Source organism: Mustela nivalis, assembly GCF_964662115.1.
Source record: "Mustela nivalis genome assembly, chromosome: X".
Classification (NCBI taxonomy): Eukaryota; Metazoa; Chordata; class Mammalia; order Carnivora; family Mustelidae; genus Mustela; species Mustela nivalis.
Window position 1 is genome coordinate 38854043 of NC_139040.1, and position 12440 is coordinate 38866482.

At 39.3% G+C, this 12440-nt stretch overlaps 1 protein-coding gene across 2 annotated transcripts in view; it reads right to left on the reverse strand.

Annotated features, from left to right (window-relative positions):
* Positions 1 to 9090, reverse strand: part of VSIG1 (V-set and immunoglobulin domain containing 1) — a 38325-nt gene extending 29235 nt beyond the window's left edge. For both annotated transcript variants that reach the window (XM_082717380.1, XM_082717379.1), the window contains exon 1: positions 9022 to 9090. In XM_082717380.1, the coding sequence (XP_082573506.1) occupies positions 9022 to 9070 (49 nt within the window). In that variant the 5' untranslated portion in view covers positions 9071 to 9090. The remainder of the gene's footprint in view (positions 1 to 9021) is intronic.
* Positions 9091 to 12440: the final 3350 nt, after the last annotated feature.

The following is a 12440-nucleotide window of genomic DNA, read 5'->3' on the forward strand; positions in this document are numbered from 1 at the left end:
ATGGTGAGAAATTAGAAGTTTTCCTACTAAGAGTAGGAGAAAGACAAGGGTGTTACCTTTCATCATTCCTTTTCAACCTCATTCTGAAAGCTCTACCTAATGCAATAAGATACAAAAAGGAAACAAAAAGTATACAGATTGTGAAGGAAATAACAGATGACATGATTGCCTATGTAGAAAAATCCAAAAGAATCAACAACAACGAAAACCTATGGAACTAATAGTGATTAAAGCCAGTTTTCAGGATATCAGATTAAGGCACAAAAGTTAATTGCTTTCCTATATACTGGCTGTGAACATGTGGAATTTGAAATTAAAAACACAATACCATTTACATTAGCACCCCTAAAATGAAATATCTGAGTATAAATCTAACTAATCTAATATCTGTTCAAAACCCATATGATGAAAACTAGAAAACTCTGATGAAACAAATAAAAAAAACCACAAGTAAATGGACAGGTAATCTATGTTCAATAGAATAGGAAGTCTCAATATTTCCAACTTGTCGGTTCTTCCCAACTTGATCTATCAAGTCAATGTTATTACAACCAAAATCCCAGGAAGTTATTTTGTGGATATTGACAAAGTTATTCTAAAGTTTGTATGGAGAAGTAAAAGAACCAGAATAGCCAATACAATATTGAAGAAGAACAAATTTGGTGGACTGACACTACTTCAAGACTTTATAGAGATATATAGTAATTAAGACTGTATAGTCTTGGTGAAAAAAAATAGGCAAATAGATTAATGCAACACAATAGAGAGCACTGAAAAAGACCCACATAAAAGAGTCAACTGATTTTTGACAAAGGAAGGAGCAAAGGCAATACAATGGAACAAAGATAATCTTTTCAACAAATGGGTGCTGAAATAACTGGATGCCCATGTACAAAAAAAAAAAATTAATCTAGCCACAAAAAAATCTCAAAATGGATCACAGATCTAAATGAAAAAGCAAAATATAAAACTCCTAGAATATAATATAGGAGAAAATCTAGATGATCTTGGTATAGTAATGAATTTTTAGATAAAACACCAAAGGCACAATCTATGAAAGAAATAATTGATAAGCTGGACTTTATTAAAACTAAAATATTCTGCTCTGCAGAAGACACTGTCAAGAGAATGAGAAGACTAAAGCCACAGACTAACAGAGACTATTTACAAAAGACATATTTGATAATGTTCTTCTATCCAAACTATACAAATAACTCCTAAAACTTGTTAATAAGAAAACAAACAACCATATTAAAATGGATTAAAGACCTTAGCAGACACCTCACCAAAGATTATATACAGATGGCAAATATGCATCTGGAAAGATGCTTCACATCCTATGTCATCAGGGGGATAGAAATTAAAACAATGAGATACTATTACACACCCATTAGAATGGCCAAAGTACAGAACACTGACAACACCAAATGCTGGTGAGGATGTGGAACAACAGGAATTCTCGTTTCTTCATGGTGGGGATGCAAGATGGTACAGACATTTTGAAGACAGCTTGGTGTTTATTTACAAAACGAAAACACTCTTACCATACTATCCAGCAATTATGCTCTTTGGTATTTACCCAAAAAAGCTGAAAATTTAATCCACACAAAAATCTGCGCATGAATGTTTATAGTAGCCTTGTGTATAACTGCCCAAACTTGGAAGCAACCAAGGCGTTCTTCAGTAGGTGAATTGATTAGTCAACTGTGGTATATAGGGGCACCTGGGTGGCTCAGTTGGTTGAGTGTCTGACTCTTGATTTCAGCTCAGATTATGATTTTAGGGTCCTGGCATGGAACCTCACATCGGGATCCCCACTCAATGGGGAATCTGTTTGAGGATTCTCTTTCTCTCTTCCTCTGCTCCTCCCCCATGCACTCTCTTGCTCTCTCTCTCTCCCTCTAACTATAAATAAATAAATATTTTTAAAAATCCTTTTAAAAATAAATTTAAAAATATATAAACTATGGTATGTACAAACAATGGAATATTATTCAGTGTTAAAAGAGGAGCTGTTAAGCCATGGAAAGATATGGAGTGACATTAAATATATATTACTGGGTGAAAAAAGCCAATCTGGAAAGTCATCTTGAAATCCAGATTATTTCAATCCTGATATTCTGGAAAAATCAAAACTATGGAGACAGTATAAATATCATTGGATTCAAGGGGTTAGTGGGGAGGAAGACATGGATAGGTGGAGCAGAGAGGATTTTTAGGGCAGTGAATATATTCTATATGATAATATAATGGCAGATACATGTCATTATACACTTCTCCAAACCTGTAGACATTTTGCCTATCATGTCAGAAAACTCCCATTTAAATGTCATTTTGGCAGACAGTCTCTTTTCTTTGGTTTCATGTTTTACCCACAGGGCTCGGCCTACTTTTGTGGGCTAGGGTTCAAATGCTAGGGTTTTTAAAAGATTTTATTCATTTATTTGACGGAGAAAGAGCACAAGCAGGGAGAGCAGGCAGAGGAAGAGGGAGAATCAGGCTTCCTGCTGAGCAGGCAGCCCAGTGTGGGACTCCATCCCAGGATCCTGGGATCTTGACCTGAGTGGAAGGCAGACACTTAACTGACTGAGCCACCCAGGTGCCCCTCTAATGCTAGTTTAATTTCCAGAGTCTCTGCAGTGTTGTTTTGGTCTCTTTGGTTTATCTGCTATCACTAGGGCTTCTGTTTGTCTCTGATTCTCTTGCCTGAGTGGGTGGAAGGGTTTCCCCAGGTCAGGTTGCTGGGGGTCTCTCAGTAAGGGATCAGTATGGTGGGACACTCCTACTGGTAGCCCTGGCTACTCCTGTGTCTCGTGGGTGGGGGGAGAGTCTGAGTCCCACACCAAGAGCCTTCCAGAACTGAACATTTGCTGTGACTTCATTCTCTTGTCTGTTCTACCCTCCCACCTCAGTGTCTCTAGATCAAAGTGAGGAGTCTCAGGCCCAGTGGGGAAAAAGAATGCTTCCTTTGTCTACTCTTGTTAGTGTGGCTTCTGATGATTCGCCCAGTAGTTGGTTCACTTGATGTCAGAAGGACTCTCATTAGATCTAGTGGAAGAATAAGCTTCCCTAGGCTACCCTCTGTTGCTAGGTTGGGATGTAGAAATGCCAGAACTGGCTACCCTCCTTCTTTGGGATGCAAAGAAATAAGACACCTTGCCACTGTTGTTCTCAGGGTCCCAAAACCCTTTACTTTTTCTTACCATCTTTCAGAGTTCTCCCTTGGTTGTCTCTTGCATTATTTCCAGGGAGGGTTTAGACCTGTGCTTAGCAGAAAGAAGCAAGGACAAGCAGATCTATGCCTTTTTATACAGGTCAGAAATTTCCCTCAAGTTTTAAGAGTATTAAAAGGGTCCTGAGACCACCGAATTTGAGAGCTGTTGGCTTTCCAAAAGGGTGAGCTGTCCCTATGATTTGGAGGAACAGTACTCTACCCCAAAACCCAGCCTACCACGGTGCCTGAAATTCTCAGCACCATATAAGCATCTTTCAAAAAGGCTGTGATAGGGGACAATAGTTTGAGTAACACTGTTGAGGCATTGGCTAATATGATTAACTGGTTATTACCTATTGCAAACTCAGAGTATAGAAGATCTCCAAGATGGAACATAAGACCATCAGATAGCTATTAGAGGAAAAGGCCAAGTTTAAGAGATGCTCTCTGTGCTGCAGAGGAACCCGAGTGGGAGTTCTCACTGCTTGCAGGGTTACAGACAAGGAGAAGAATGAGATACAGAAATCATGGAAAGATCAGAGGAAATACTACAGAAAGACAAATCCTGGATCCCTTTCCAATTCTGCACATCCCAAGACTCTTTTAATTAACATTTTTCTTACTTAACAACAGGCAAACATAAATCAGGGAATTGACATTTTGAAAAATTAGAAGAAAAAGCAAACTATGTACTGAGAACCCTGGTTTTACATATTCAATAGCTAAGTTCTCTGTCACGGGCAAGCCACCTGGTTCAGCTGCTTCTCTGCCAGAGGTTGACTGTTTATAGGGTAACCAATACTGTGATCAACTGAGAAAAGTGATTTAGGATAGACCGCCATGCAGCACCTTCTGACTCTGCACAGTTTCCCTCTTCCCAATGTTCTCTCCATGCTTTCCCATGTCTCATTATGCCTTTCCAAAAAAAAACAGAACTGATCTACAGAAAACAGCAACTCTTTCCAGTGGAAACTTTATTGGGGAAAGCTAAGTGGCTCTCTCTTGCCCTCAAAGACCCCATCTCATTTTTCCTGGAAGTTAGACACATCTTTAGCTATGCTTAAATGATGACTTCCAAATGTCTTTAAAGTGTCCAAAATAAAAAGGACGGAATGGGGATTTGGTGGCCATTAAAGTTCCCAGAAACTTTCCCCTAAAAACAGAGATTTTGAAAGTAGTATTTGGTCATTGTTTTTGTTTCCTAGTTTATGTCCCATTGTCTGCTATGGAGTTGGCTATTGGTGGGAGCCTATGACAAAGTAATCACCCTGCCCTCACCCCCAAAATACCTTTAAAGGCTGCTCTCTGAGAAAACGCTGGAAGGCAAAGTAAGCACAGCTCCCATACAAGGCAAGCCATGGAAGAGGCAGAGTTGTCTGTCAACAAATACGTATTGAGCACCTGTTTTGTGCCACACACAGTGCTAAACACGGGGAAACAGTAATAAATAAGACAGACACAATCTCTACTCACCCTATCAACACAGCAGGAAGCCATTTAGAGCACAGACCAGAATGAGGACAAAGGAAAATTAAGGCTTTGGGAACTATAAATGTGATTAAGACATTTGCAACATTTTTAAAGATAGAAGACCTACAAATACATAAATCATTTGAGATCTGTATAAGCTCGACAATATCACCTTAGAATAAGGATGGTAACCTCCAAGTCTACTGTGAGATGGTGTTTTTTAAGACAAGGACACATTGTCCTATAAATAGGTAACAGTTGGCAAGGCAGTATCTCTAGACCATTTTCTCGCCCAGATTCCTCATACCCACAGCACAACAATCAATCCTTAAATTCTGAAGAAAGTTTTCAGAAGTTGTCCCTCCTGGAGAGAGCAACATGCTTCAGAAACCAAAGCTACATATTTCCAGATGAATTTTTTTAAATGTCACCTGATCCCATTAGTGCACATTACTTAAGCCATGAAGATTAGCCTCTCGTCCACCCAAGAGGATTTCCTGTGATGGTGTAAATGTTGTATCTCAGTACTACCATCTGATTCAGTAAGTTACTACCCACACGTGTTTGCTGAGCACATGGAATTTTGCTAGTGTGACTGAGGAACTGAATTTCTCATTTCGTTTCATTTGAATTAATTTAAATCGAGGTAGTCATTATGCAGAGAGTGAACAGCACAAATGTAACCTTAAACTGAAAGTGATTCTGTGAGTTGCCAGTTAGAAAAGAAAGCAAGAAAGAAAGAAAAGAAAGAATGAGAGAGAGAGAGAGAGAGAGAGAAAGGAAGGATGGAAGGAAGGAAGAAAGATAGAAAGAAAATTTCCCTCCCTTTGGATTAACTTACTTTAAATTGGGAAATTACTTTAAAATTTAAAAAATCAGAAAAATCTCTGGGTTAACAAGACAGCGAATGAATAACAACCTATAGATTAGCGCCTGATTTAAACAAAACTCAGAACTGCACTCTCCCTCAGTGTCCTGGCTGGATGAGAAAGCAAAACAAAACAACACATATGTGGTTGAAATATGTGAGATTGTTTTTAAAAAATCAGGGCTGATGATTAAAAGAAACTAATCCAAAGTGTATACATAAAGCAATCAACGTTTTGCAAAGATTATTTTTTCATGTTTTGGTAATGATTGTTCACTTGTGTACTTACTGCCTACAATATGGCAGACACGGTGCTTACGAGGGAATTATCTTAATACACCAGAGCAAAAATCTTTATCAAATAACCATATTTAACATGATGCCTTCGAAGTGATTTAATTTCCAGCAATTTCACATATAATTGCTTCGTTTTTGACTTACAATATAACCAAATGATCACTTTTTGGATTTGACCATGAGACTAAAGCTCAAGGATATTACTGCTTTGAAATGCATAACACATAACTCCAGAAAATGAAAATAACATTAAAAAAATTTTTAACAGGTGACTAATATATATTACAAGTATCCAAATGGTATGTGTGAACATTTTGCCAAAGACATTTTTGATGGAAATAATTTTCCTGAAATGAAATGTAACCTAAGACTTCCTAAGTAGTCCTCAGAAAGATGATTTGATCATATCAACACTTATTGCAGTATAATTGACATATACAATTAGAAAGATTCTGATTAAAATCTGTCTTGCTTAATTGTATAGAAAATTGATTTTAAATATGCATGTGAAAATTATTTCTGAATGCTTGGGAAGGTAATTCATTCTTTTGTTTTTCCAGCTTTACAGACACATAATTGACAAAAAAACAAAGTGTGAGTGTACAGTGTACAATGTGTTGATTTGATACACTTACATATTGTAAAATGACTACCACCAAAGTGTTAACTAACACCTCCATCACATCACATAATTACCATCTCTTTTTTGTGGTGAGAACACTTAAGGTCTACTCTCTGGCAATTTTCAGGTATATATACAGTGTTATTAACTAGAGTCATGTACATGAGATCCCCAGAATTTGCTCATCTTCTAACTGGAAATCTATACCCTTTGTCTAACACCCCTCTCTGCCCCAAGCCCCTGCTCACCATCATTCTTCTCTGTTTCTATGAGTTTGGCTTTTGTAGATTCCACTTCTAAGTGATATCCTACAGTATTCATCTTTCTCTGTCTGACTTACTTCACTTAGCATAATGCCCTCAAGGTCCATCTATGTTGTTCCAAATGGCAGCATTTCAGAAGGTAATTCATTCTTTCAACAAACATTTACTATGAACCTACAATGTGCCAGGCACTGTGCTTGACACCAAAGAACATGACATTCTTCCTGACAAGGGAGACAAGTCCAGGTAGCACATCAAATTACGCATTGGTAAAAACATTATCATTATTTCACAGATGTATCTGGATCACCTGAGGGACACTACCAATGCCAAGTATAGATTACTGAAATCTTCCTTTCTCCGACTTCCATATGTACATAAGCATAGCCAACAATAATATATTATACCATATTTCCATTCTACCTGCTACACTGACACTACCATATTTTGCTATGGACCAGCTAGACTCTACAGATATAGAAATACAGTATAGTCTATATGCCAACAAAACCAGCCTTACAAGTCATGGAAGAACAAAGGCTCTGAAGTATTTATTGGTCACTCCGATTGAATCTTGTTCTAAAAGTCACAATCAAATAAGATCGTGACATTGTCTAAGTAATTTTTAAAACAATAGAAAACTGTATACAAGGTAGAGACCCAATTTTGTCATGCTATACACACACACACACACACACATACACAAGTGTGTATGTGTGTGTGTGTGTGTGTGTGTGTATACATACTTGCAAAGAAAAAAAATATACGTAAGAAATTCACCCAAAATCTCAGGGTGGTAAGAGTGCTGGTGATTTTTATTTTATTTATGTTTTCATATATTCAACTTGTCTACAATACCCATATACTACATTTGTAACCAGTTAAAATTAGTTATAGTAAAAACCATTCTTATAACTATTCCAAAACTTGTGTCAAGCATAGGCCTGCATAAGGCCTCACATAACGAAATGGTTATTGACTACATGTGTGATTTTAGGGGCCTCATGCAGAAGGCCCAGGGGCAACCAAATTAGCTAACGACTGGAAGATCTTTGAAAGGGAACACAGACATGCACTGTCTAAAATTAAAGTTTAAAATGAATATTCCTGGGTTGGGGGGAGGAAGAATTGTGACGTGTTCCCACCAGGACAGAAACTGAGAAAGGTGGCTTGTTCCAGTTCTAAGTCCTAGTTAAATCATGGAATAAATACAATATTGCCTTCTGGTGACTCCATAGAACATGTATGTTTAAACATGTAGAAATGAACAGTTAGAGAACCATTACTGAATACCATGCCATTTTGAAAATTCACACTTTTTAATTATGAACATAGTATAATATTCTTCGTAGAAACTCCAGAAAATAAGGAAAACCTGGGGAATAAAAAAATCATCTAGATTCCCATCACCCAGAGGCAATCACCATGAGCACTTTGGTATATAACCTTCCAGCAATTTATTCTAGTCAAATGTGTGTCTTCTTTTTCACTTAATATTTTATCTTGGACGTTTTCTTCTGCCATTAAATACACTCAGTGACCCTCCCTCTAATGACTGCCTAATATTACTGATGGCTTAACAATATCAGAATGACTGTAAACAATATTATTGTACCTACCATAGAGTTCATATTATAAAGACAGATTCAAATGGATTTGGTATTTGAAAAAAATGAGCCAAGGGATTTTCTGAATTAGTGGTCTCTTCTGGGTCTTACCCACATCAGGACCTTGACTCTAAAAATGATTGTTTTGCTCCAATTCCTGAAAACACCCATATTGTGCACAACAATAAATCACTCACATATTTTCCAAAATATGGTCTTGGTTTTCAGTTCGGAAAACTGCAGCTGCTACAGAAATGTTGCGGAGTAAATCATAGCAGGCCCTCCAAGCCTGCTTGTCATAGCAAAACAAGTGGATCATAGCAAGTTCCCTTAAAAGAAACACTAAAATGAATGAGAAAAAAACTATCTTCGGTGCAAAACTTCAGCTTCCCAGCAAATTAATCTGTTCACCTTCCAAATTTAAAAGAGAGAGAGAGAGAGAGAGAGAAAACTACTGTGATTTTCTGAGAAAATTTTAATTCAGAAGTTCCATAAAATTACATTTACAACGTGGCCTATATTTGCTAAACTAGAGGTCTGAAAACTACTTTATTCAGCAAAGTAATTATAATTCTTTTGAAGTGCAAGAGGAGAACACTCATGCAAAAATTTGTGATTTTGTCTTAAAAAAAAAACTCCATCCCCAATCATCTGGGATGGTTTGGAGATCCTTTCCTTACCTGCAAGGCAGCTTAGGATCAGAAAGACCTTCCAAAATGCGAACACCATTGTGCCAGTGTTCGTGGAGCGCAGCGTTTAGGCTAGTCGCCTGCCTCGGCTAAGCTGAGTCTCAAGCGCCTCCTTCAACCACACCGAGCTTTGCCAGGCTTATCTGCAGGCATCACGGAGCAAACAGCCTCTTCGGGCTTACTTATTGGGTACAGTCCTTTCTCAGAGCAGATTTGTGTTTCTTTGAAACACTTTTCATGGGGCGTGTTTCCTTGATATATTTGCTACTGCGTTAATAATAAACCCATGCATTTAAATTCTTCAGGCTATTTGTACACAGATTCTCTGAGCTTTAGTGTTTAAAATCAATCTTACTAAAAAGCTAAACTTGGGGGGTATACAGTGGGGAGTGAGCCTATACAAATAAAAGCCGACAAGGCTAATTAATTTCAAATATTTCCATCGAAGACTTCCAGCATGGATTCACTAACCTTCGTTTGCAAATTAGGTCAGTAAATTGGTGCTCTAAGATTTTCTCAGGAGACAGGGTTCACAGGAAGGACACGGGACTTAGACAGCAAAAAGCATGTGTTTCTGTGTGAACAAACTGTGGACACGTCACACTTTCTTGAAGCCCTTGCAGTTCTCAATCACTTTGGCAATAGAACGAATAGCATGCTTTGGTTTTCCTGGTTAGAAACCCCATAGCATTTCCCCAACTGAACGCTGCACCATCAGGTGAATGAAAAAAATTTAAGACTTCCATTGTATGAGTCTGAATTTTTGCAGAATTAGGTTAATGAGTAGATGCAACAGGATTTCTTTGGAAAGAAGTTTCCCTAGGAGGGAATGGCAGGCTGCCACGGTGAAAAGCCTTCGCTTACAAGAGTTCCTGTTGTGTTCAGGTTGAGAGGCGTGAAGGCCTCCTCCGGCTCCTCCTAGGCGATCTCTAAGTCCTGCTGTTTTCACCTGTGCAATGGCGCTCAGATCTATCCTTTCACCAATCTGCTGCTTCCACCCCAGGTTTTTAGGTCCAGTGTTCCAACCTTGACCAAGTATTTTCAGTTAACACCACTATGAACTCCTTCCAACAGGACTGGAATCCTTAATCAGGATTCCCAGGCTTCCAAGAACTGACCCTCCTCTCATCTGAACTTCACCCACTGAAAAGTGCTGTTGCAATTTCCTGCCTCAGAGTGTTTGGTCACACGAAACATGGGCAAGCTGCAGTGATGTGTTTTATGAACTTTATTTATTTATTTATTTTAGTTTTCATTGATTTAAGTAATCTTTACAACCAACGGCTGTACTCAAACTCACGACCCTGAGATCTAGAGTCGCATGCTCTTCTGGCCTAGCAGGCCAGGCTCTCCCCTCTTTTAGGAACTTTAATTTATAGGAAACGTCTGAGCCCCATTCACTTTAGCCGGCCAATTTCCCACTACTTCCTGGTTCTTTCCCACAGCCTTTCCTGCCCATGCTCATGGCTGGAGCCAGACCCTGGCTCCAGGTGAATTCCAGCTCTGCTTAGAATGTTCTCCTCTATGCCCTTGCTGTCCAAGCATATTCTTAGGACAGATCAGTCATGGTGTCTTATATGAAAAGTTCTTTTTTTTTTTTTTTAAATTTTTACCACCGCTCTCTGGGCTCTACTTTGGATAGATTTGCATTATACTTAGAACTAATACCCTACAGTTGGCACTTGATTGCTCTCCAGTAGTTTCCTATTTATTAACAGGGTCTCCTCTAAATCCAATAGCTGTAAGCCCCTCCAGGACAAAGACAAAGTCTTGTAAGGCAGCCCCCAAGTTAGGAAGAGTTATATACCAAAATGTCTTGGTAAGCCCTTTGACTGAATCCAAGAGCACACATTCCCGCCAAAGCAGGATGCTTTAAATGGAAATCTCATTCCCAGATTTAAAAGACACATAGTCGGGGCGCCTGGGTGGCTCAGTGGGTTAAGCCTCTGCCTTCGGCTCAGGTCATGATCTCAGGTCCTGGGATCGAGCCCCGCATCAGGCTCTCTACTCAGTGGGGAGCCTGCTTCCTCCTCTCTCTCTGCCTGCCTCTCTGCCTACCTGTGATCTCTGTCTGTCAAATAAATAAAATCTTTAAAAAAAAAATAAAAGACACATAGTCTACCATCAGTGTGAATTCTGGGTGCTGGGACATACAGAGCAGGGGAAGAGGAGAAGGAACAACAGGTGGCCAAAAAAGAACATTCCTTTCCCTTCCTAAGTCATGTGTTGAGCACAAAGCAACATTCCCTCCCCCCAAATAACAGTTGTATGCATTTGACACCCACCTTCCTTTCTGGCCCCAACTCTCATGGCCCCCAGGACCCTTGAGTTCCTTGCTTGCCTTTAAGGGAGGGTCTTACTCACCAGAGTAACTCATACTCCAAGACTACCTTTTCCTTTCTAAACTTATGCCTCCCAGAAACACTCCTCCTCTGTACAAGCAGATAATCGGCTCCATATTAGGAAAGGAAAAAAAAACCCAAAAACAAACAAACAAGAACAATCGCAGTGAACATTCCTCACCTGGTTTACACAATTGAAAATAGAATGTTTGCCTCCCCCACCCCAAATGACTCTCCCAACAGGAGTACCAGGCAATCCAATAAAGAGAAATGGTCTGAGAGAGGAGGATTTGCAGAGGAGGACAGTTTGGAGGGCAGCCCTCTGGAGGTCCACATCAACTCTTCTCGGCCTTGACCGAGAAGTCTGGTGTTCATAAGCCAAGGGATTCCTGTGTCTCCTTCCATACCCCATAGATGAACATATAATTTGTCATTAAACCAAGGACACTTTTGAGAATGAATAGGCTGCTATTAGCATTACATGGGACAGATGGTGTAAATCATAACAGTCCCAGGTAAACTTGGATGTCTGGTCATCTGCTCATGGTGGAATGCTAAGCACAAAGCAGGGCTAAGTAAAAGCTTTCTAATTCATCTGCTACTGTGCAAGCTAGCTGGCCCTGAAATGGGTGCGGTGGAGAGTATGACTTAAGACTATTGCCAAAACCCAGAATATCTCAGACAAACACAGAACTCTCTAGAACATTTAAGTAAAATGCCTACATTATTGCTTATGTAAGGCCCAATTGGGAAAGGAAGAATTCTGTCAAAACAAATTCAAAGAGATCATCTAATTTCTCTTCTTGGTATCAAATTTGGATGTTATTGACAAAGAAGTGGGTCATTAACTAGTGCATAAAGTAATGTGAAATATCTTTCATATTTTTATATGGCTTTATGATTTTTTTTTTTTTTTGTCAGAGAGAGTGAGCACAGGCAGACAGAGAGGCAGGCAGAGGCAGAGGGAGAAGCAGGCTTTCTGCTGAGCAAGGAGCCCGATGTGGGACTCGATCCCAGGACGCTGGGATCATGACCTGAGCCAAAGGCAGCCGCTTAACCAACTGAGCC